At 37.7% G+C, this 26654-nt stretch overlaps 1 protein-coding gene and 1 non-coding gene across 3 annotated transcripts in view; one reads left to right on the plus strand and one right to left on the minus strand.

Moving 5' to 3' along the window:
• The window catches only part of MAP3K19 (mitogen-activated protein kinase kinase kinase 19), a 33603-nt gene extending 12088 nt beyond the window's left edge, over nt 1-21515 (minus strand). Inside the window, exons 1-6 of one of the 2 annotated variants that reach the window (XM_032479334.1) lie at nt 21494-21515; nt 19579-19694; nt 12181-12277; nt 7510-7588; nt 6337-6596; nt 1381-1424 (exon numbers count right to left, since the gene is read on the minus strand). In XM_032479334.1, the coding sequence (XP_032335225.1) occupies nt 1381-1424; nt 6337-6596; nt 7510-7588; nt 12181-12277; nt 19579-19694; nt 21494-21515 (618 nt within the window). The remainder of the gene's footprint in view (nt 1-1380; nt 1425-6336; nt 6597-7509; nt 7589-12180; nt 12278-19578; nt 19695-21493) is intronic. The other variant, XM_032479335.1, reaches the window with a different exon arrangement.
• A 4685-nt stretch (nt 21516-26200) lies between these two features.
• On the plus strand, nt 26201-26332 carry LOC116663898. The gene has a single exon (XR_004320261.1). It is a non-coding gene; the product is annotated as a small nucleolar RNA SNORA51 (small nucleolar RNA).
• The last annotated feature ends 322 nt before the right edge of the window (nt 26333-26654 follow it).

The following is a 26654-nucleotide window of genomic DNA, read 5'->3' on the forward strand; positions in this document are numbered from 1 at the left end:
TGAATGCAAAAAGACATATGCATATCATGTTAACTGGTTTAAAGCAATCTGAAGAGATTTTAAGATCTCTTTAGGAAGGCATTTAAAGTACAAAGTTATCCTGGAGATCATAATTTAAAAAACTAAAATCTCATTCCTAGTGTTTTCCTAGGACCAAAGTAAGACAATAGTTTTAAAAACCAATATTAACAAAAATTCATGGATATATATTTAAAATAAAGGCCCTCTAATGTTAACATTAAAAATTTAAGATGAGACATTTTATTTCTATTCTCTTTTCTGTTTACTTTGCATGGAATTGATCTACGATTTTTTAAATCCCCACTTAGAACAGCTTAAAATTGCTATTACATTTACTCTAATGGTGATCAGTAGGTTACAGACTAACTCAGAATTTGTATCTGGAACACAACTACTCCTTCTGGTTTGGCTGAATTGTTTTCATGAGGGTGGCTTAGAAATGCACCACACCATACTGGAGAAAGTTAACACCCTACATGGTTTTTAATTCTCCTCAACCTTCCAGCTATTTTCAAAGTAAGCGAGTTTTTATTATTATCAACCTCTAGAGGTCAGTGTAACTCAGTATATAATATTCAGCTTTTTGGTCAGTTAAGCTATAAACTCTTTAACTTTATACTTTTCATGTGGTCTTTCCCTGTGTATACAGATTTGATACCTAATTATGTCAGAATATTTATAGGCATAGATCACGAGTGGTCATTGAGAGCTATATGTCTAATTTTCATTCTATTGCCACCTATGTGTAGGAAGAAAGGAAAAGAAAAGGAAGCTGACACTAGAAACAGGCATTAGAAATAGGTGGGACACATGCTACCTGCTAGTTTTTTTGCCTACATGCCTTTCTTCTCTCTCTGAAAAAATACAGATTCTCCCAGTGCTTAAACACCTCCATAGTAGAAGTTTGTTTGTTTGTTTTTTTAGGCCAATAAACTCCTTTTCCAACACTAAGCAATACCTATACATTTTCTCAGGCTTATAGGATACAGAAGAGTCAGTTGAGAGAATGGCAAGGATCTTTCCAAATGCTCTACTTACAAATTAGACAACTAGGAAAATCTTTCTACCAGTGGAAAAAGAATTACCTAATTGCTCAATATGTTAAAAGAAGACAAATTAAATATGTGTGAGAGCTACTCACTTCATTATATGGAGAACAGGAAACATCCCAGAAAAAAAATACACGTCAAGTTACAACTTTCCTAGAAATTATTTGCTGCTCTATAAACTATATGTGAGTTGTTGTTCTTCTGAGATATCATTGCCAAGGCTTTTGGCTCTGAGTTCTTTGATAGAATTTGTCTCTAAAAAGATTCTTTGGTTTTAATTCTTAAGTCAAAATGCTCAAACTAACCTTACCTCAATTCTTCGCCTACTATACTTCATATCAGAGGTAGAAAACTCTGTAACAGAAAAATAGTAATAATTAGCTATTGTTAGTAGTAGAGTGACCACAGTCTGCCTTAATAAGCCAGAGCCTAGGGATGGAGTGATCTGGGTGCTGAGATTTGAGGAAAAGTGGTCAAAATGAAGAGTTTTTCCAGGTGTAATCCACATGGAGGTGGATATGGAAGAACTAAACAGAAAAAGTGACTACTGCCACTGAAGGGGGTTGTTGTTCTATATAGAATGTTGTATTTTACATATGCATGTGTTTCATAAATATAAATTTGCATATATGTACATATTTACTTATATTTATATTCCTTCTGGAAACACAAGACCACTGAAACAGAAAACAGAGCACTTATCACTCACCGGGCATCCTAGCACCAGTTCCCTGCATCCCAACTGCCCACAGGTTGACGCAAGGAGAACCAGATGTTCCCCTGCACAGGCAGTGAGGTTGCACCACAGGAGGAGATCGTGAAATTATGAATCTCAGAGCTTATATAGAGTGTTGGCAGTTTAACCCATCTTTCCCTTCCAAGAGAGACCTTTGCTATGAAATGTAAGCAAATGTCTCCAGGAGAAAGGGGAAATGTGTTTCTGGGTTTTGTTTGTTTGTTTGTTTTTGTTTTGATTTGTTTTGTTTTGTTTTGTTCTTACCTTAAAAAGTAACCCAATAGCTCCTGCCAAAATAAACCTCAATCGTTTTGGAACAATCTACTAACTTCCAAGGCATCTTTGCCATTCGGTCATCTTTTAACCTAAGTCTCCTAGTGCTTTTTGCTCAGAGAGCCCAGACTTGCAGAAATGCGAAAATATTTATGTCTCCCAACTGTTGTTTGGACTCAAACATGAGAGAGCTCATAAATTCTGGAGGAGCAGGGGGAAGGACTAGATGGGATTTCCTAGGTAGAAGGTGTTCTCTTCTTACCAAAACATCAGAATGGTCCCTAAAGCCCCACTCACCACCTCGGCTTAAAGCTGAAGCTAAAAGCTCCAACATGTCCAGGATCAAAGCAGGTGACATAAATGGATGAAGTGGGGAAGGTAGGGAAAGTGGTGAACTGAAATCATGTACCCCGTCTAGAGAGACATCCATTACCCAGTTCTACTTGATGTTGTCCATTCCAGACGGGTAATCTAGCACTGCTGGACCTTCCAGTTGCCAAGAGAGGTCAGAGAGCTGGAGACTTTATGTTAAAGCTCCCCCTGCCCATCTCTGTTTTTTAATACTTTGAAGGTTGACCAAAATATGTCTGTAGGCCTTTTTTTTAGCTATAGGCTGCCATTTTGAAATTTCACTTAGAGAGATCTCTCTAAGATGTACCACAGGTAGAGAAGCCTGTACCAGAGATGAAAAATGGTCACCTCAGAAGAGGATCCCAATAGGGAAAGGCACGGCATTTCCCTCAGCCACAGCTGGCCAAAGCACCTGCCCCAAATTCTTTACACGTTTATTTAACCAATATTTACTGAGTGCCTCCTGAGTAGCCAACACTGTCCCAGAAGATGGCAATATAATTGTGAACAACAAAGGCAAAATTCTTGCCCTCACAGAGGTTGTACTCTAGAAGTAGAGACTTCCTGCTGAAAAGATATTACAAGTTAATACCAGAAATACAACTGAATATAATTTATAGTTGGGTGTATATGTATAACTCTCTGAGTGAAAAAAAAACTTCCAGATAGTATTATAAATATTTAGATGGATATTATCCAGTGTTGGTAAGGAATGACATGAGATAGGAAGGCACTCTTAAATATTTCTGGTGAGAATGTACAAGTAAGATCTTTCCAGCAGGTAATTTGCCGGTATATATTGAAAGTCTTTTAAAATGTATATAGAATTCTAGTTAAAAGATTGAATGTACACGCTTTTCTCCACTCTTTCCACAGACCTCACCAAAGTGATGGTAAAGGAATATTTAGAAAGGTAAAGAAGAACAACAAGAACCCAGGAGATAAAATGGCATATGAGCAAAGCCAACAGAATTTTGAAGGGTGAAAACCATAGGGATGAGTAACACCTGATTTAGTTGCCAGCTTTCTGTGTTCTGCTCACTGTCTGCAGGAGGGAGAACTCAGCAAGAAATCAGAACCCCAGAAGGGAGCAGGAATTGAAGACACCAGGTACCTCTGAAGGTGGGGATGCAGGTGAGGCTGAAACCAGGGGCTGCTTCAGAGTCTGTATAAGGAGTAGGTTCCAGATGCCCTGTCCTACCCTACTAGTCAGGAGTTGCTCTTCTCCATTTCTGGCTGGAAGTTTATTCTCTGGAGAGCTTGAAACAAAGACGCTGAGGAGCTAGGTGTGGCTGAGAGCAGATACAGGATGCTGGAGTGGAAATATGAGGATAAATGAAAGCCATCACACTGACATGTGACACTCCAGGCTTATAACCTACAGGCAAGAGCTTGGATTCTCCTCCTCTCAGGAAAACTAGTCAAGAGAAATCTATGCACACTGACACTTGGAAAATGAATCCCTCACCCAACTGTCCAGGTCTCTGCCCATTCCCCAAGCTCCCTTCGTGCTTTTTAGTCTGCCTTTCTTAAATGCAAATGGATCACCGAGGATCAACTGATATACAGGAATTGCCTCAATGTGAAAATACCGAGAACAAAATAAACACAAAGAAAAGAGATCAGAGGAAATAGAGACACTGAAAAACTACCATTAATATACTCCATGAACCTTTTTCAGAAAGCTACTGGATAACGTACCCTCCTAAACTGAGGGCATAAACCAAGGGAGAGGAAACCAGGTACCCAGTACACAGGGGTCCAACACAGCAGGGGAGTCAAGGGCATTTTCAGGATAACAGTGAGGAACTCCCAGAGAGGCAGTGGGTCAGGAGGTCCAAAGACCAAGTCACACAGAATGAAACAGGAAGGCAGAGCGTTCCAGGAGCAAGGTCCCCAAAACAAGACAAACCAATGGATTACCTGGTGTGCAGTTGCCTGTCTTGAGGTGCATCTCACAGGTTCATCAGACAGGATGGGGATGAATTAGTGACAGATATAGAGAAAGTAAGCAAATGGTGAAATTTGGCAGGTATTAAAGCCAGGATAAATATAATGTTGCAAAAGAAAAGCAATGTGATCCCAGCGCACGCTGGGGGTCAGCTGTGAATGATATTTTACCTAGTCATAATAAGGGAGGCAGTGAATATCGATGTTTTTTTAAAGCAGAAAGATTTCAAAGATTGTCTGTGTGTGCAGAGAGAATGTAAAACTGTCACATCCTAATAGATAATGTCTGAGTGAAACAATCAAGGAATATAGTTATAAATATGTTATTTAGATATGTGGAATTACATTCTGAAAGAAACCGTCTTGCAATAGTATTTGTACTTCGTATTTCTTACTTTTTCTCTTCCTCATATGTCTTTTCTGAATTTTTCTTAATTAATATATGTTGATTGTCTCAACTTTAAAATTGCATTTAAACAATTTTTTTTTTAAAAAAGGGAACAAATACCTGCCTGGTAAACCCAATTGACTTTTTCAGGTAAGATTGAAACACCTGTAGAGTAGCTCTCATCACAGAATACTGACCTAACCCAGGTTGTTCTTGCCTGGATGTGCTACTTTAGTTACATCTTCCAGATTCTCCATGATTTGACCACAAGAGGATATTTCCATGATGTCCAATTCAGTCTCTCCATCCATCCTTCCTCCAGTCTGTACCTGTACCAGCCACCCCTCCTTTTCTCTAAACTTACCTCCACTACAAGACTGCATTTGTTTATCCTTTCTTTCCCTCCTAACTAACGTGGGACACATAGTGGGAGATGTGGGTTTAAGACACACATGGCAGGTGCTTAAGCACATTGGCTTCAGAGACAGGTTGTCCAGGTTTGAACCCAGCCTCTGTAACCCGCTAGCTACGTGCCCTGGGGATGCACTTAGCTGCCCTAAGACCTCAGTTTCCTCATTTCTAAAACAAGTAAGCTAATATTACCTATATCAGTGAAGATTTGTCCCTTGAAGCAATAGGCACTCAATATATGGTTATTGCTGCTGTTGTTATTAATTCAAGATACATTTTTAAATAGTTGTGTGCCACATCTGGTGGGAGGTACTTGGAGGTGCCATGGTTTTGGCCTTTGTGATCTGGTGAAGACCAGCACATAGAAACATAATGACAGTTCAGCATGATGAGTGTTACGTTGTGGATGTGGTCAGGATCCTATGGGAGTCCAAGGGAAAGGCGACTCACCCCATCTTGGGGAGGTTCAGGAAGACTTCCCAGAGGACTGGGTATCTAAGGTGACACGGGGGCTTCAAGGGAGAGAAGAATGGGGAGTTAAAGTTTAATGGGTCCAGAGCTTCAGTTTTGCAAAATGAAAAAGTTATGGGGATAGATAATGTTGATAGTTGCAAAAGATAGTTAAAAATGGTGTAAGTAGTAAATATAATGTTATATATGTTTTACACAATAAATCTAAAACTTTTAATTAAAAAAAAACACTGCTTCACCTAAATTTCATTTAAGCTCTATCCTTCCCCCCAAAACCTATAATAATAATTCTAATTTTTCCTTTGGTGAGATGCTTCACATTTCCTCTGCTGTGCAATGTCCCTCATTGAAATAAGCCAGTAAACGCAAGTTTAGGGACCCCAGGTTTGTCCCTGGTGGTCTTGGCCAATTGATTTAGGACAGTGGTAAGCAGATAGCACGGTCAGCAGTGCCCTAAGGGGAGACGCTGGCATCAGTGCTGCTACCTGTTAATAAGTATTGGGCTAGATAGAACGGCTAACTCAAGTCTTGGAAGAGAGCATCCTCAATGTAAGCCCCCGAAAATCCCACAGATAATAATTAACCAAATATGAGTTCCCTGTAAAGATTTTCAAATGCTCAAGAAAAAAGGTGAATATTTATTCACCGAAGAATGAAGAAATCACTGTATACTTAAATGAACTCACCTTCAGATTTTCTTTGCTGCCTCTTCAGAAAGTGAGGAATGTCTTCTCTGGCTACAGACTTGGAGATGTTTGGTTCTAAGCAAAGTCTGGGCAACAAAAAGCCCAAGTTCACATTGCAGAGCTCCTTGGAAGTTTCCTCTTTCTGCAGAAGTACAGGCTGTGTGGTCACCGTCTTTGTCCTAGAGCTCACCATCTCGGTCTCACTTGGAAGGGAAACAGAATGTGCTTGTGCCCATTCCTGATGCACTGAGGTTACCTGACTAAAAGTGGGAGAAGATGGTCTGATTTACAAGTCACTCCCCCTGTCTGCTGGACCTCTAGTTCACAGGCCAGACTGACATCACTGGAGGACTGTCTGAAGGACTATTTCCAAATAGTGCTGCTGCTGAGCAGAATGGCTATATTCCTGAAAGGACCAGACCCCTCCACCCTCTGACTTGCTCCCCATCTCATCTGCCCTCTGCCCCTGGAATTTGAGTTTTCCCAGTCCCTGCTTCCTCGAGCAGAGAAATCAGAGGGGCAAAGGGCAGGCATAGGGGATGCAACCTTTTACTTCTCCAAAGGTAAGCACCAGCCCAGTGCTTCTCAAACTATCTTTGGTGAAGAATCAGAGTTTCCATTCCATTGTGAACTGAAACTTTTACAAGATGTAATCATCATAAATGACTATAAAAATGAAAAGAAAATCAAAAACATGAAAATAAGCCCCAGTTTTTTCACTGTCAGGTCAATGAACATAAAATTACTTTGTCCAATTGCTATACCACTTCTTAGAGGTTTAAATCTCCAAGTTCTGTACTGCCCCCACCCTGAACGGGTGGGTAACAGAAGGACAGCAGAACTCTGATTTTGGGTAGCGCTGCTGCAGGGTCAGCACACTGTGGCCCTCAGCCCAAATACAGCCTCCACTCTGTCTTGGTAGTTTGACTGGATCACACCACTTGTTTACATATCATCTACGGTGGCATTCAAGCTGCAGCTGCAGAGCTGAATCATTGCAACAGAGGACCACATGGCCCACAAAGCCTAAAATACTTATTATCTGACTCTTGCCACAATAAAACTTATTATGACTCCTGCTTTTGGGTGTTTTGGGGGGGTTGAATTACTAAAAATGTGCCCCACAAGTATATACTTCAATTCCTAGCTAACCTTTCAAAGAATATTCCTTACTTGTTTTCTTGTAAGTCTTCTTGGCTCATTTCCTGGGGATGACTGACATCTCTTGGAAAAGTAACAATAATCTCAACACCTATAGAAACAGATACAATAGTAGGAGGAAGAAGAAAGTAATGAATTCCAGTGGTAACTGGGAATGGAATATTTTCTTTTCGGTAATTTGGTTTACCTGTTCTTGATGATTACGGAATGGATTTTAACCAGGGACTGAGGGTTAGCTGTCTTTGTATGTTTTCCTGTCCTAAATAAATGCTTGCTTAAAGAGCAAAAAACATTGTAGAACAAAACTTTCCAAAAATAATAAAATTTTAGGATGAGCAGTGTTTTCTCCCTTGGTGGAGAACACAAGTCTCCTTCTGTCAAGTGTAACTGATGTCCCCTACTTCACAGGACTGTTGTGAGAATTAAATGAGATCATTTATGCTGCCCCGTGGAAACTTGCTTATGTTTGTAATTTGATCATCTCTTATCTGATTCCAGGGAATGACTCCCAGTATAACTCTTAAGACAGTAAGTTCCAGCTTATAGAATTGATGCTTGCTTACAATATAACACGGTAAACACATTTTCAACAAAAACTAGTGTGAACCATAACCACAACTGCCTGTCCTTTAAGGTTTGTTCATCTATTCATTTTTTTTCCACTCAACAGAATTTTAGCAAGTATACGCCACGCCCAACTCTTTCCGCTGAAGATGTAGAAACAAATGAGGCACAGCTGTGGTCCTAGCGGAGCCTATAAATAAGAAAGGAAAGAGCCTAGCCAGGTAAGCATTGTGATGTACGTGTGCAAAAGGTGTGTAGGGGCATAGAGGAGTGTCCTTCCAGGAGGACGAGGTGCTTGTCCCAGTATTCAGTCCCATCCGTGTATTTGTCAGAGCTCTTCATCCCGTCTGCATGTGCTGGAGGAGACATACTTTTAATCAGCCCCACGGATCGAATGCTAGGGAAGTGTAACAGTGAAGATCCAAGCAGGGCGTGAATCAGAGATCTGGGTCCACATCCCTCCTCTGCCACTTCGGGGGTGATCTTGGGAAAGTTCCTTAATAACTGTCATCATCAACATTATCTCCATTAAGATTTTTATTATTTTTAGAGGACTTTGTCTATTTTGTCAAATACATGGGAACCACCATATTGAAAGCATTTTTCTTCTTCAATTTTTATGCCTGTGTTACTTATGAGAGTATTTTTTTTAAAGTAAACGTTTCCAAAAAGAAAAGTATTGTTTGTAGTCTCTAAAAATGAAGTTCCTTGGGATGACTGATTTTTTTTTTTAACTGTTAAAATATACTATCACCACACTATTTCTGTAGCACAAAATGAAAGGTTTGGGACTATACTGCTGGGAGTCACTTAGAGGTCATCTGGTCCAAACCCTTCATTTCGGAGATGAAAAAGCTGATAGCCATGTGGCGGTGTGACATGCGCAGGGCCGCTTTTGTGTGGAAAGGAAGATGGATGTCTTTCATACCATTCTTGTAGTCATCCGTGAGGGCAACATCCCAGCTGATGTGTAAGAGAAACATGCAGCATACATTCTTAATAACTAAACAGTCAGTGAAAAGGATGTTCTAACAAAGACTAGATACAGTTAGTACTTTGCTGTGGAAGTTAGAAAATTGGACAGTGTCTTCATGTGAACATGTTCTTAAGAATGACTGTACTTTTACAATTATTGAGGACTAATAAACCCAGAATGTTTTAAGCAGCTTTAATGCGTTCAAAATCTGCTCATTGGTTGATTTCTTTTTTTAAACCAAGGAACAAAGATATAATAAGCAAGTATAAAAAAGAGCTGCCTTTTTAGAAATTGTGAAAAGTTAATGGCTCCTAAAAGGTGGGGGGAGAAAAAAGATTATAAAATGTACTGATTCTGAAATCGTTGGGAATCACTGTTCTCTATTCTGTCTCTTGAATACTGTGAGTGGACGTGGGAGCCAGTAAACCTACCCAGTGGGCCAGAAAAGAAGTTGCACTGCCACGTGTAAAAATGAAACACTTGCTCCTATCTGAGTACACCTTTCCAGGTAAGAAGATGTAAACTAACCCCACCAGAATATGTTACAGTTGAGAGAAACTAAAAGGCAACATTTAAACATAGCCAGAAACATAATTTCCTTGCAGAAGAGGTACAAATTATGTTCAAAAAAGTCTGAAGATGATTATTAATTTAATATTAAAACTATTATTAAAATGAAAACTTAAAATTGGTATAGCCTAATTCATTCAATGAATAAAAATTATTTTCTCCAGAAAAGTCTTAGTTTCCTATGTTTTCCATGCTTTCCACTTGTTTTGTTTAAATGGATAGGCCTCAAGGTTCAAAATATTTTGATAACCTCTCCATGTTTTATTAATTTCCTAAATCATGAATTTCAGTGGAATTTTTTAAAACTACATTTTCCAGCCTTTTCTGCCACTAGAATTCAGAAAGCTAATTTGAGAGATAGATTGACATGAGTTACATGAACAAAGATAAGCCTCAGGCATCCTTTGGCTGATGCTAGGGCAAAGGATGGAGGTTCTAAGATTGACGTGGGAGCAGCTCCCGGTTGTGGCCAAGGCAGTGTGATCTGGGGGTCAGTAGCCAGTTTTTAGATATAGTTACAAGAATTCTTTCTCGCAACCCAGACTGGGGTCTGTTGTTCTCCTTTGGTTTGTTTTTGTTTTTTTTTTAATTGTCTATGAACTTTCTAATATCTCTAAAAATTTCCTTTTTTTTTTAACCAAGTAGAGTAGATTCTGTTATCTGCACTTAACAATCCTGATGGATACACACTGTATTAAAAAAAAATTTAAGCCCAGTAATTTCAGGAAACAAGTTTCTTACTCTCATGAAGAGTAATTTTACATGCTCAGTTTCCAGCCTACAAGGTTTGCATCTGATATGTTTTGAGAAAATAGCTGATTGAGGAATGCAAGAAGATTTTTATACTAAGGAAAAGGATGAGGGATTTGGTGGTGGTGGTGGTGAGAGGAGCGTCCAAATTTGTAAATTGTATTTACAAATTTCATACATATTACAAAAGCTCAAAATAAAGCAAATGTGTGCTGCAGGAATACTTAGTTGTTAAAGTCTAAGAGTGATCCAAACATTGTAGAGTATATTTATATTTTAGTTAGTGATGATCCCTTTTTAACAGACTAACACAATGAACAAACAGATATAAACTAAATGATTAAGTGTATATATGTACAACAGAATAAAGAGTCACATGGTATATGCATAAAGTCTTCATTAAGTGTGCAAGCCCTTAAACAGTAACAATTTGGAGTATGTTAGAAACATGTAAATGGAGTGTAAATGGATTTAAAGACATTTAGTGCTATTTAAGATGAACACAATGCACAATAATGCCCCAAACATGTTTATTTCAGACTTTGTGACTTAAAAGAGCAACTAGCTCTACTGAAGACTCTTACTAACTATGAGAAGAAAATTTAGAGACCTAATTGCTTCTTTAGAATGTGTAACCCAAGTTACGAAAGCTTAAAACTTCCAGAGCTTAGTAGAGTCTCTGCGTAAGTATTATGGTTTCTATATGAAAGCCTAAAATATTACAAATCGATTTAAAAAGAGTTATAAGCACCTCAGACGGCAAGTCATCTCCAAATGGAGCAGAATAAACACATTATTTTAACCTCTTGGAATCACTTGAGCTTCTGAGAACTCAGCTTTGAAGTCTTTGAGAGTCAAAGGCAGATCACAAGGACTCTTTGGAAGGGGATCAGGACTTGTTTATTTTAATTAGGTTTTTCAGGCTTCCTGGTGTTAATAATTGCAAATGTTACTGAATTATTCTCCACCCTCAGTCAGGGGAAAGGAGATTCCAAGTGAGTTTGAGAAAAGCAGGACTCCCCAGAAGAGGGCAGCATCACATAAGGGGTCAAAGGAGACAGCAGCTAGGACAGCGCTGCCGCATTCAGGGTGGCTGATGGGGATGAGAAGAAAGACATCCAAGGGGCAGCTTCCCTGGCGTGTTAGAAATGGAAGTAGGAGACCTGCCAGAGAGAGACTGGACCAGTTCAAGTAAACATTTAATTTAAGAAGTTTACAGGCGGATAGATGACAGACAAACGTGATCACTGTGGCAACTACTTTCTGCAGTGAGAATCTGCAGATGCCTTCTGGTCTGTTCAATGCAAGGGTGCTTGTGGGTAGGACAGGATGACATATTTGGAATGGGCATTGTTTGGAAAATTCCAGGCTTATGTCCTCCCAGAATAAAAGACAGAGACTTGGGGGCTTTAGTGCCTTGTACAGTGCCCCTTCTCCCCATCCAGGGAGGACCTGTGTTATAACAGCCAGAGAAATGCTTGGTCCTGGAAGAGGACAGATCCCTGGAGCTGACAAAATACTCTAAGAGGAAAGATATGGGGGAAAGATGTTATCAGACAAAAAAGAAAGAGCAGAGAACAGTGGGCTGAGCTGGAATGGGGTGGAACAAAGAGGTGAGACAGAAGAGAGATGCTCATTTTGGCAGGGCAGGTGGCCAAGACACAGATTCAGATATGGACCAAAGGATAGGGTGATGAGTGGTTTTTCTTTTCCTGTGCGCTTGTCTATGATTTCAAAGTTCTGCACTGAGTGTTACTGAAATTAGGGGGGAAATCCAAATAATGTTATCTTTGTAAACACATCAAAGGGCAGAAGATGGATACCTTCTGTCCTGGGTTGCCAATCGTGTCCATCACCACCTGGCTCTCCTTCTTCACTAGCCAATATGGAATGACTGCAGTCCTCGTCTTGGTCAAACTCCTGAAATATCATAAAACAGAAACTCAGTTGCTCAATGTACTGTTTGGTTGGCAGAGTGAATGTTGATATTTTTCCTAGGCTGAGGTTTCACACTGTGGATGCCTTTTAAATTGGATCAAGTATTTAGGACTAAAATAATGGGAAAGCATTCACTCCTGGAGCACCAGGCTCAGACAGACATGGATGTGATTAATTGCATAATCAAAAACGAAGATGAAAGCTGAAATCACGTAGACACGTAGAAATTCAATATTTTATAGTTTATCATGCCCGCGTCCAGGCTGTTAAGCTGCCACAAATTCCATTTGGGTGGGTAACTGGAAAGAATCCCTTGGCCACAGTCAGTGAACAACCCCAAAGGAACATGGCATTTTCCATAATGCCTCCCTGGGGCATCATTTACAAATGGTGAGGGTGGAAATCCCTTCTCCATATGGAAGATGCAGATATAACCTTAGACTGAAAGGAGGCGGCAAAGCTTATTAAAGTTTTTCAGTATGACAGCTTTCTGATCTAATCATGGCCTGCAACCTCTCAAACTTCCCTTTTACCCTCTAGTGAAAAATCATTACTGCTGAAAAACATGGTTGAAAAACAACTTGATTTACGAAAAATACTCCTAACTCCCTAAAGAAGAAATGCTTTCTCATTAGAATTCATTGTTGTTGACAGGTTCCTTCATTAGAAGTTGTTGCTGGTGATTTTGCCCTTTTTAATGTCTAGAACAGTGATAGATACAAGTAGCAGTGAAGATATCCCATCACAACCTGGTTGTTATAGTTAGCTCTCTGGTTTCTGTGATCTGGGTAAAACATCTATTTAAGGAGACTGTTGGATAAAAAGTCTTTGCCCTAAATGCAGATGCCTGTTGGACAAGTGGGTAGCCTTTGTCACAAAGCTTCTGATATTTCATTCATTAATTCCAAAGTCAGCTTAGAAATCATTTCTTTTTGCTTTGTTCATTTTAATTATCACAGTAAAAAAAAAAGAACCTGCCATGTATACTGCCATTAAAATATTTTAGATACTCAATTATAATAACTTAGTTGACATAGTTCACTTTTATGCGTTAGTCCGTGTCTTTTAAAGCATTTTCTACCTCCCAGCAAAGGTTAGGGGCCCTGGTTGTCAATAGCAGATGGGACAGCCTGGATCAGTTCACCTTGACACTAGACTATTATCAATTTCACTGCTTATTCTCTGCATTTCAAAAATTCTACCACCATCTGGCAAATTTCTTCTCCCTCCTATCCAATTACAAAGATGAGAGGACTTACTATTTTTTTAGGATATACAGAAATACAAAAAAAAGTTGTTTGTTTTTTTTTTTTTAAAAAGCAGGAGAAAAAAATCACCTGCAATCCTACAAACAAAAAGCAAACACTGTTAACATGGAAATGATATTTTCTTTGTTTTTTTCCCAAGTGTTTAAAAATATAATTGCCTTGTATCATTTTGTATCAGGCTTTTTCACTTAAAACAAGTATAAATTACATAGCAATTTACTAAGTAAACATAATTTTAATGGAATTTTATTGGAGGGTCATTACAGTATTTAATAAGCCCCATGGGTCTTATAATATAAGCATATTAGGCAGTTTTTAATTCTTCATTATTACACATAGTGCTGCAAACATCTTTACAAGTAATACCCCAATTTTGCATTATTTCTTTAGAGTAGATTCCGAATATAGGGTTATTGATCTAAAGAGTAGAAAAATTTTTGATTTTTTGTTTAACACACATTGTTTTAAAAGTAAAGGTTACACTTACTACTTTCTCTCCACCAGCAGTTCATGAGTGTGTTTCACTATACCTTCTCCTATCAATTAACATCACTTTTCATTTCAGGGTAATGTAATATATGGTCATCTTATTGTTGTTTGAATGGGCATGCTTTGATTAGAAGAAAAGTTGGAGATAGTTTCAGATGCTAGCAGTCATGGAATTTTTCTTTTTAGTATATATAATTTTTGTTCAGATTCTTAGTCTAGAACACTCTATGAGATCTCAAAATATAATTTCTACCATTTCATATAATTATAGTGATCCAATGAAATTTTTATGTTAAACTGGAAATAGCCGCCCTCATTCAGAAGTGTTAGATATACAACTGGTTCTCATTTCAGGTTTCCATATTGATTAATGAGCTGTGGTCGCTCTCAGCTGCTCAGTTCATTCATTAGTTGGTCTTTTAGGAAAAGTTGAAAGACACACGTACCTACAAAACCCGTAACGATGACTTAGCATTTACATGTACAGTGCTAGACACTGTTCTATGCACCTTACATGTGTTAACTGATTTAATCCTCACAACAACTCTAAAGGTAGGAACTATTATCATCTTTTTTATACACGAGGCCCAGAGAAGTTTAGTCACTTACCCAAGGTCACAAACCTAGCCTATGGTAGAACCAGGATTCACACCCAGACTCTGAAGTCTGGTTCCAGAGGTCTTAACCACTCTACTTTCTTGTTACCATGAAAAATTCTCAACAAGAACCAGAAAGAAAATAATCAGTAACAGTGAGCAAAATTGAGAGAAAGGATACTCAAACCTAATTTACAGGTTTTGCACAGTAAAAGATTAAAAATGTGTGATACTTAACAAGTGCCCAACAAAAATTTCTTCCAGAGAATAAACTGGAAAACCATAAGCATCACAAACAAAAAGCTTGTTGGGAATAATATCTACTCTGAAGATTATCATGGAAATGAAGACTAAAGCAGAAACAGCTCAGAATTTTCTGATTTCTTTTAGAATTCTAAATATGAACGACTTTAGTGTGCTTGGGTGCCACGAGGCAGAAAATTGAAATAATGACACTCAGTCTTGAGTGAAGGAGAGAAAATGTTAGAATAGCACATCCCAAACATAAATGGATTCATCAACCATTGACAATGATGCAGGACGTGATGCAGACCAGATAGAGTGCATGGCGTTCTGATCTGCAAACAGCAGAATGCCAAACATACAGAAGAGAAAAGAGGCGTAGAAATCATATGTAATTAAATTTGGAAAGAGGATTCTCCTTAGATGAGAAAAGATTGAGAGAGGCTATAAAGCACCTCTCAGGAGCATCCTACAGGCAAGGCAGCTGCTTCTATTTGTAAACTATAAAAACCTTTTGCAGACAACCGAGAAGAAAAGCGAGCTTTCATTCAAAGAAAAGAAGTGAAGGATGACCTTGGGTTTTGCAATTTAAACCCTAGAGAAAACACTAGGGAAAAGGAGGCAAGTTCAATAGTGAGAGTCTATTTCTCCCTCAGAAATGAGTTCAAAGTTATTTCAACTGCAATAAGAAAACTATAGAGAGAAGTTCAAAAAGCGTTTTCAAGCTGCATGAAAAAAAAATGTACTAATATGAAGGGGTTTTCAGTCTTCTTAAAAAAGAAAATTCTTAAATATACTACAAAAAAGTGAAAAGTAAATATGTTTTAGTTTATCAATTTCTGATGCGTGACACTCTTTTTAAAGATCGGTTGCTAGGTATTTTATTCCAATTACTGTGTAATATTAGTAACCCAAAACAATGCCACCTTCAGTGTTGTGACAAGACCTACTATACAGCAGGGTTTCTCAGCCTCACTGCTATTGACATTTGGGGCTGGATAATCCTTTGCTGTCCTGTGCACTGTAGGATGTTGAGCAATATCCCTGGTCTCTAACCACTTGCTGACTTGGAGCACTTGTAGCACCTCTGCCCCAGTTATGACACCAAAAATACCTCTGAACATTATCAAATGCCCCCAGGGGGAGATATCACCCCCATGTTGAGAACAACTGTACGAAAGCAACTTTGGTAAAAAAGCAGGCTAACCTGTTTGAAAAAGTTATAAATGCACAAAGGTAAAATATTCAGATAGTATTAAAAAATAAACATTTCCATTCTACCTCATTCCATCCCATGCCCCAGAGGAGTCCTGATTTAACTATTTCTGTATTTTAATTTTTAATTAACTTTAATTTTGATCAAATTTGCACATTTTAAAAAGGTCAGATACCGGTAAAAAAAGAACATAACAAAAAGGTCACTGGTTTTCTTCCCCACTCTTTCCCCAAGAGGCAGCCAGTTTCAGCCTTTTATCTGTTTCCTTTGGTATTTTCCTCCATATCTCTAGATAATGTATTTATCCTGCTATCTGTCACGTCACTAAAGTGATACATTACCTACCAGCTTCTTATTATTACCATTGACAATTTAACATTCTTATCTGCCATCCCTATCCTCCCAGTAAATTCACTCTCTTTTTTGTGGTAAATCAATTGACAAAGTTCAAATTATGATTATTTGGTTTTTTGTTTGTTTTTTTTTTGGCAGGGGGGGCAGGTAATTAGGTTTGTTTATTTATTTTTAGAGGAGGTACTGAGGATTGAACCTAGGACCTCGTGCTTGCTAAGCATGCGCTCTGTCGCTTGAGCTATGCCCTTCCCCCTCAAATTATGATTATTTGAATATTATAGTATACTTATATATGTATTGCACTATAGTAGTACAATAATAGTGTAGTGTGATAATGCTTTCTTTCTCATGGAACTTTTTTCCCCCTCACAAAACCCAAACCCCCTGTTTTTATTTCATTCACAATTTTGCTTAGTATCTAATTCATTTTCTTGTATTTTTTAAAATCTTAAATCCTCCCAACCTCCAGTGGTCTCTCCGCTTGGTTAAATATATCAGATAATATATTGGTTCCACGTTCTTCCTGGAAGTTTCTGTTACCGTGTTCTCCCCCACATCGCCCACCCCACAATGATCAGAGCTCTTTGTTCTCTAGATCTGACATGTAGCTGAAGCCCTGGGACTTGCCTTCTTCTTTATACCAAGGATCCCCTCCTCTCTTGTGTTGGATTCCAGATCCCCCGAATCATGAATTCACTTTTTCTTTCTATTTTTATCTATTTCCTTAATTTAATAGAGCACATAGCATCTTCCTTAAAAAGGTTAATGAAATGTAAAATGTTTGAACCTTTGTGTGTATGAAAAATGTCTTTATTCAGCTTTAATACTTGATATATAGTTTGTCTGGATATAAAACCCTAGGTTGAAAACCATATTCTTTTCTCAGCTATTTGAAGGCACAACCCTTCCCTTTCCTTTCCTTTTAAGTATAGCATACATACATTCAGAAAAGTACACATATCGTAAGTGCATAGATTTGTGAATTTTTATAAACTAACAGAGTCATGTCACCAGGACCCAGATCAAGTAAAAGACTTCTTAGACATAACATAAAAATCAAGACCCATAAAGGAAAAAAAATGGGTAAATTGGTTTTCATCAAAATTAAAAATTTCTGTTTGATAAAAGAACTGTTAAAAGGTGGGAAAAAAACAAGTTTTTCTCATTGACTAGCAGAAAGTATTTGTGAGTCATATATCCAGAATATATAAAGAATTCTCTAAACCCAACAATAAGAAAACAATCAGATCAGAAAATGGACAAAATATTTGAACTGACACTTATGCTGATGGCAAATAAATATTTTAAAAAACTCATTAGGAAAAGCACAAATTAAAACCACGATGAGATACCACCATATACCTAGTATGGTTAAAATTTTAAAAATGGGTTAAAATTTAAAATGCTGAGCAGTACTAAATGTTGACAAGGGTGTAGAGAAACTGGATCTCTCCTTTATTGCTGGTGGGAATAGAAAATGGTAGAGCCACTCTGGAAAATTGTTTGGCAATGTTTTAAAAGTTAGATGTACATTTACCATATGACCCAGTAATTAGACTCCTGGGTACATATCCTAGAGAAATGAAAATGTAAGTTCACACAAAAATCTGTACATGGATGTTCATAGTAACTTTATTTATAATAGTCCCTAACTGTAAACAATCCAAATGTCTTTCGATGAAGGAATAGTTAAATAAACTGTGGAACAAAATAGAATTGTAATAGAATACTATTTAGCAATATAAAGAAACACACAACAACTTGGATCCATCTCAAGAGTGTTATGGTGAGTAGAAAAAGGTAATCTCAAAAGTTCACATGTGTGATAATTGCATTTACATGGCATTCTTGAAATGTCAAAACTATAGAGCTGGAGAACAGATCAGTGGTTGCCAGGGGTGAGTGGAGAGAAGGTGGCTATAAAGTGGGTGGTAAGAGGGGGTTCCTTTGTGGTGACAGAACAGTTCTGTATCTTGATTATGATGATTTAGGGGATAAAATGTCATGGAATTGTACACACAGACATACACAAACAGAACGAGAAAGAAAAAGGAACACATGTAAAAAACAGTGAAGTCCAAATAAGGTCTGTAGACTAGTTCACTGTATCATGTCAATGCCAACGTCGCAGTGTTGACAGCCAGCTACGGTTATGACAGTAATTCCCATTGAGGGAAGCCGGTAAAAGTTGAACGGGACCTCTCTGTACTACTTTTAATAAGGTGTTATGAATCTATAGTTAGTTCAAACCAATTTTTCTGCTTAATTTTTTGGTCTTTGTTTTCTTTGTTGTTTGGGGATGATATTTGGAAGGAGGAAGTGGCTGAAAGATCTTTACTCCACTGTCTCCAAAACTCTTCATAATGTTTATACATATTATAGTCTGTATCTCATTAATTAAAAAAAAAACTTCACAATATTATTTATTATTATATTATTTCTTACCAGTAAAATATACAGTAGTAATATTTTTCTTACCAATAAAAAATAGAGTAGTAATATTTTTAACTGTGTGGGCTATGTTAATTTTTATAAAAATTCAAAAGGTACCGATGAGCATACAGTGTGAAGTTCATCTCCAGTTCTGTCCCTTTGGGGAACCACTGTTACCAGTTTATTGTATGTCTTGGGAATCATTCCACAGGTTTCTATGGATCACAATGTTTGTTACAAGTACTGTTATTGTACTTTGTGGAATCATTCATCATGGGCAGGGGTGATGACCAGGGCCATAGGGAGGCATCTTGATGGATTTGACATGACCAGGTTAACGATCTTCTCCTTTTCCACATTAACATACCATAAAAACAAGCCACATTTTATTGCTTAGTATGGATTCAACAGCAACAATCTTCTGTGGTATTAGATACAGACACACACACAATGCATTAGACTCAGAATTGACTACCTAATTACCCTCTGAGATTGAACTCACAGAACACTGTCAGTAATTGCGCTTTAAGTTTCCTTATGATCACATTTAAGTATAGAATTGTAATATATGACTGTTATAAAATATTCAAGCAACACAAATGATGTAGATGTAAATGAAGTAAATGTAGATGGAGTTGGTTATCCATTTTTTGTTAGTTTGTTTCTTTAAAGAGAGCATCTTACCTCACTGCTGCTGATGCTTTGCAAGATTATATTTTGGTTTGTAGTGATTGTCATCATATCAGTTGGAGAAGAGTTTGTATCATGACAAATGTCAAGCAATGATTCAGCATGTCTCTCTGCCAAAAGAAACATTATAACATGTTTTGATAAGACACATCTCCAACAACTTCATAGCAAGATCTAGCTCTAGGTTTTAAAATCAGTTCCATTTTGTCAAAGATTTTCTTGAAATGGTGGTCTGGGATCTTGATAAAGCATGGGCCATAATTTTCACAGGAAAGGATGTGAGGACAACAAGGGTCCACAGAATGAATGAGTTTTTGCTTGTTTGTTTTTTAAAAAGGTGACACAGTTGCTAAGTAAAACCCCTAACAATGGACTGGAAATTACATTGGCTTTCTAGTTTCCAAAGACAAAAGCGCTCAGCTACTCGGAGCACACTTCCTGTCTAGCCCCTGAAGCCACATTAAATTGACACATTAAATTGACCGAGTTCTGAACACCAAACAGTGAACTCCCAGTTAATTCCTGAGCTACACTGTTCTCATATGCATTCTTCTCCTGCTCTCCTGTCTTCTTCAAATAAGCAGGGGCTCTTCCATGAAAACTTCTTCCTCTTGTAATGGCTCTTCCATTTATCTTACAACTGAAACAAAACTGAACAAGATTCCATCCAATGCAGTGTTTTAGAATCCATTACCGTCAACATACTCAGCAAACCATAGTGTTCCCCTATTTTCTTGATTATATTTCCATCTCCCCACTTCCTAAAGCTCAAACTTTGGAATCGTGTCTAACTCAGCTTTCTCAAGCCTTATCTCTGTGTCTCCTCTATCAACTTTACATCACTAAGTTATGTGCATTGTTTTGTAGTCTCTAGATTCACCATACCCAGCATCTCTCAAATCCACTACATACCATGCCCACGGACTCTTTTCCTGGTCCTTATAAACCCACACATGTACTTCTATAGTTTCTCTGTAGAGCTCCCCTGCCATGAGTCTGTTCCTTTGAATTCATCCAATACGATGACATGTTAATTTTCCTAAAACATGGCTTTCATCATTCCCTGGCTTAAAATTCTTTAGTGACTCTATTTTATTGGGAAAAAAAACTATGTCATTCAGCCTGACATTTAGTGAGTCCTCAGTGAACCCAATTTCTTTATGTATCTAATCTTTTGTATTCTTTTTCCTTGACATGAACTGATGGTTCTAGTCTCCCGTTTGCCCTTGGGATAAGCCATGTTCACTCACAGCATGATGCCTCTGCTCCACACAGTCAAATCTCATCATTTTAAAGGACCAGGTTGAGTCTCAACTGTTCCATGAAACCTTCCTGGGGATAGCCTAGTTCCCCGCCCAGAAGCTTCAAACAAGAAGCCAATCAAATAATAAAGTCAAGCAGCTTTCACAAGGTCACACGTGGCTCAGTGGCGAGTCCTCTGTGGCTGTTTCTTTGTCTTGCTCAGACTCTTTCTCCCCACCTATATCAAACCTTCTCTCTTTTTCTCTTCCTTCCTTCCTTCCTTTTCTCTTCCTTCCTGTAGCTTCAGACTTCTGTACTCATCCTAGTATACTAACTGATCCTTTTGCAGTTGCTCACATTCTTGACTATACTTCCGTGGAAGGAAGAGCCACTGGAAGTTCCTCTTCCCCTTACAATTTTACCACAAGCTCTTTCTCCTCTGACTTATGTGATGTGTCCCTAAACATACTGAACACTTTAAAAAGTTTAGACCTCTTAGACATCTTTGCATGCCCTAGAGTACCTAGTCCTGGGTCTCGTACAAAATTACTACTCAATAAATAGTTGATTTCTTTCAATGGATCCATCAAATACATGTAGAAAAAGAAAGATTTCTAATAGGGCTTTTATAGTTGGAGAATTTTGAAAATGGAATAGAAATATTTACCTGGTTTTGGCATAGAATTCATTAGAATGTCCAATAATTGCTGTTTCCTAAAACTCTCTATTTGTGACACATAATGTATCGCTGATTTTCCACTAAAATCACAGAGTTTAGGATCTCTAGGAAGAATAGAATCAACGTCAAGGATTATTTAGTTAAATCTATTGAAAAACAAAATCAGTATGAGAGGAAAAACTTTGACATCAAGTAAATAAAAGTAATCTTACACAGTTTGGGGATAACAACGATTTCATAATGTATGAGGTAAAGAGTGACAATTTTTCAAGATTTTTAAATAAAAGGATTTTAAAATAAAAGGCTGTGAATTTTATGCCCTTTCCTTTCTAAAAACATTCCAATATTTGCAGAAAATTTCCAACTTTGGACAAAAAGTTTCATCATTCTTTAATGATGTATATGATAAATCAAGTAAAGATAAAAACATCTTGGTAAACTATTATCTTGTCATCCCAAATAGCTGAATGGATTGGTTTTTTTCTTTCCAATGATTTAGCTAACTGCCTATTCTCAATATTTCTTTTTTCCTAATGCTAACTGCTAGCTCTTTTATCATTCACAATAGTAGAATAGCATAGAATCTCTCTTTGAAATAAAACTGATATGCTTATTTTATAGCATCTTCTTTGAGTGGAATGATCTTATCATAAAATCTCTCTCTGCATGACTTTTTCATTCCTCTTTGCCCTGTGATTGTTAAGACCAACTGGCTGATCTTAGGGCTCCTGGCATCAGCACAAATCTCCTCTCTATGCTGTACTGAATCGTAGAATTAGGCCTCAGCTCAGAGAGGTCCAGGGGTAAATGATGAAAACTCTATTAACAGATGATGGTGAGGGAAACACAATGATTAAACGTGCTTCACTAGTCACATTCTGGGACCCAGAGCAAGCTGATCATGGTCTCCAACCTAACACCTTCAAATTTGCATCTCTTTATTGTTGTGGGACAGGGTCATGTTTGATGATCTGCAACAATATTCTTATGGCCTTTTCTCCTTCAAAGGCCAAAATTCAAAAGAATTGGCATAGGACCAAGAATTGAGGGGCCACCACTACCTTGAGAGATGGCCTTAAGCAAGTCACTTAACTCGTTGGGACCTTAGCTGGCTCATCTGCCTTGATTAGTGTTTCTCCGTGGGGTGGCCTTTGATCTCCTGTGTTCTGGACCCCACCCCAGGCCTATTGAATACCATCTCTATGTGGTGCCCAATAATCTCCATTTTTAACAATCTCAGTTGTTGCTTTAAAATCTGATGTAACTTCAGACTTCTGTACTAACTGATCCTTTTACAGTTGCTCATGTTCTTGACTATACTCTTGTTCTGGAAGTTCTTTCTCCCTTTTTTCCCCCCAAAAGAAAATTCATAAGAAATACTGAGAAAGACCTTTGGCCATCTCTTCTTATTTGACTACAAAATAAATATGTGACAGTGTTAGGAAACTGAAATTCTGACATGAAAGATTGCTTATGAACTCTCTAACTTTTTTAAAAAGTTAATTGTTTACTTCTCCCATCCTAAAAGAGTATGCTGACATGTAACTTTTAGATACCTGTAAATCACTACTATAAATTGTTTTTGATAGTTGACACTGCTTTCTGAAATAATTACGAACGTTTTAGGGGTAGGGAGCTGCATACTCAAGAATTATTTGACATTCCCAGTAACTACCAAGAGAGTAAGTGTTTAAACAAATAAAACTAAGGGCCAATATCATAATAATAGATAGCAGCATCTAACATTTGTTCATCACTTTGCATTTGCAAAATCCCTTTTATGAACATGCACACGCATTATACACACACACACACACACACACACACACACACACGAATATATATGTATAGCAATCTACATGTCCTGGTTTGCAGTTGACTTCTGTAAGTAACAATGGCAGAGACGACACCCTTCCACTGGAGCTGGCTGACCACGCATACTCACGCACTGATGTCTGAGGAGCTCAGACAGAACCTCCACAGGTCTGTAGAGGGTTAACATATCAAGACTCTCAAACAGGTCCACATCTCTCACAGCCAGCATCAGAGGGGTCAGGCCATGTTGGTTTGGGAAGTTTATATCCAGGAACTCTTCAGACATCTTTAAAACACGAAGCTTTATTTCAGTTATGTTTTTACTGTATGTCTAATTAATACTAATCTTCACATTTTCATTGCTTGGCCAAATTCGCATTTTAACTTCAAGACATTCTTTCTCAATATCTTGGAGGGAGTTGATGAATTGAAAGAACAGAGGGCTGAGAGAAAGATAGAACTCTATTTGAATCTGAACTCCTTAAACTGGTTATTTAACCTTCCTGACAGGCTTATATCAAGGACATGCTGTTAAAAGTTGATAAAATCACCCCGATAAAAACAAGGGACATCTAGTTAAATAATGAGTAATTTTCATTTGAGACATAGTCATACTAAAAATTATTTGTTCTTTATCTGAAATTCAAATTTAAATGAGTGTCCTGTATTTTTATTATTTGCAAACTCTGGCAACCTTAGTCATTGACCTTCAGGGTCTTTAGCAGCAAAGTAAGAATAAGTTATTTTCCTTGCAGCGTTGTTTTGATGATTGGAGATAGACTATGAAAAGCACTGAGCAGAGTGTTTGATATATGCTCAGTAAACATTTGTGGATGAATGAATGATTTACAATCATAAGGCAGCTCATTTACCTGTATTTATATAGTCTAACGGAGGTGGCTATATATATGTTATTTGTTGTTTTAATGAAAGTAAAATTTAAAATGGATAATTCAGAACTAAGAAGCTACTGGAAGGCCAAATTAGCCAAAGTGTTTATTTTATAGACCAAAGTAACTCGTGAATTTCCATCTCTATTTTATGTTATTTCTGTGTCAATATAGTCAGTGTCTTTACCTCAGTTTCTCCAAGGACAAACTCTGGATAATGATATTACCTCAGAGGGGTGCTATGGGAATTAATTAGTTAGTTTTTTTTTTCAGTCTCTGAAAAGGAACCACTTCTTATATCAATGTTTATTATTAGTTAGCACCGACATGAAATTTTAAGCTGAGAATAGCCTCGCAGTAATGCGTTAATTCAGCATCTGTTGATTAAGTTCTGAATCTAGGTACAGGTACCAGTTTCTTAAAACTCGGCTGCTCATCTTTAGGAGTGAAAAATGTGGTTATGAAAACAGACATGGAATTACAACAACAGCTGTTGAAAACAAAATTAAAATAAAATGTAGTGTCATCCAAAAACATTTGTAAGCCTCAGTTAATGACTGTATGGCAATTTTAGATTATCATTTTGTAAAACAAAAGCATTTAGAGTCCTTGAGATTTTGTTGTTTATTTCCTTGAACTCTAGGGGACCAGCCTATCTTTCATTTTTTCTTCATCTGTGTGTATCTCTACCATAAGGGAATGGAAGAAACTGTTTCCTAGCAGCAATTGATTTTCTTTCAGTTGGAAGGTCATGTGATCTGACAGTATCTCTGAAGGTAAATGCCAAGAGTAAGCAGTTGCTTTTCGCCAATAATTAATGTCCTTGGTTATGCATGTAGTTTTGCAAGTTACTTTGGGAAAGAGTATCTATGGGCAGAAAATTTAAACAAGAAAATCAATACCCCAAAAAAGACAGCATTTAAAAAGCTATCCTCTTAATTTCTTTAGTCACAACTAAATATTATGCAAAGCATAGACTCTCTGATTCCCTTTTCAGTATAAAGGTAATAACTGCAAATGGTCCAAAGGGATCTAAACAGCAATTGTACAAATGGCAATGATGTCAAGGGAACTCCTCTGAGCAAGTTGACAGTGGTTCTCCAAGGGCATCCTTAAGAGTACATCATTTCCCGAGGGTTCTCTGTGACTTCTAGCACCCAGCTAGAGGAAGGTGTAAATAGACTGCTGCTGTGTTCTTTTATTAACTTGTTTTCCACCCCAGTGTCCTGTTTGATCCTGTTGCTTTTTCCTATTTCCTGCCTGAAACTGTTCTGGGACTGCATTTGAAAAGAACTTACTTTTCTTTGAAAGGAGTCCTGTATAGTCTGTTCCCTTCTCATCCCACACCTACCCACCTACCCAAAGGCAGAAGCAAACATCAGTTTAACTGACCAGCAAGTGTTGAAGTTGTTCAAGATCACCTTGCCATGAACTTTGTAGAAGCTGCATTTGGGGAGCCTTGATTCCACTGATGGCCAAGAGTTGTCTTTGGACATCACAATTAGCCACATGGACTGCAGTTTGATTGCTGTAATTGCAAAGGGTGATATCTGCTCCCTTTTCCAGAAGAAATCCAACAACCTGCAACACCACACCAGTCTTATTTAGCATTTTTGAGTACCAATAGTGTCTTCTGGTTGGGTAGAAAACTTACTTAGTTGAATGCAGCTCTGATTCATGATATAGGAAAGGAGAACAGGAGAGGCATAAAAATGAAGGATTGATTTGAATGTAGGTGACTGCTATTTGCCTTTTTCAAGTTTTGGAAACAAAAATCTCAATGGATGGTTTGGGGGTACTATTTTTTTTTAACTATAGGTCTGTGAATATTTTATATTAAATCCACATGAAATATTGAATCAATCCTATTAGTATCACCTGTAATTTAGAATATAAAACCCTAAAATGCAGACTTATATTCTTGAATGTTGCAAGTATTTCCACACGTATTTTTAGGGAGAGAATAAATTCTCTTCAAAATGATAATGGTGGCCTCCTGATGCTTATGACAGGCTGTACTCTTGCACTTGACTGTGTAGAAAGAGGAGGCAGAGTAAACCCATCCCACACACACCTCAGCCCGGGCCCTTGCCTGGTCTGTATTGTGAATGGGAGGACATGGGATGGAGGGAAAAAATAATAAAGGCATAATTTATTCAATAAATAATGAATTTAGTGACTAGTATTTGTCAAGAGCTGTTCTTGGTGCTAAGACTCCAATAAAACAGATAACCGGCCTTTAAGGCATTTACAATCTAGGGAGGAACAGAGACAGTTAAAAAGGCAACTGCAACACAATGTGACAAATCCAATGATGAGGTGAATACAGGAGACTGAGGGGAGCACTTTGAAGAAACTTACTAAGCTGTCTTGGAGTGTCCAAGAAGACTTCTTGGAGAAAGTGATGAGAACTGAGGAATCAGACTCAGTCAACCAGGTAAAGA

Source organism: Camelus ferus, chromosome 5 (genome assembly GCF_009834535.1).
Source record: "Camelus ferus isolate YT-003-E chromosome 5, BCGSAC_Cfer_1.0, whole genome shotgun sequence".
In the NCBI taxonomy this organism is placed as follows: Eukaryota; Metazoa; Chordata; class Mammalia; order Artiodactyla; family Camelidae; genus Camelus; species Camelus ferus.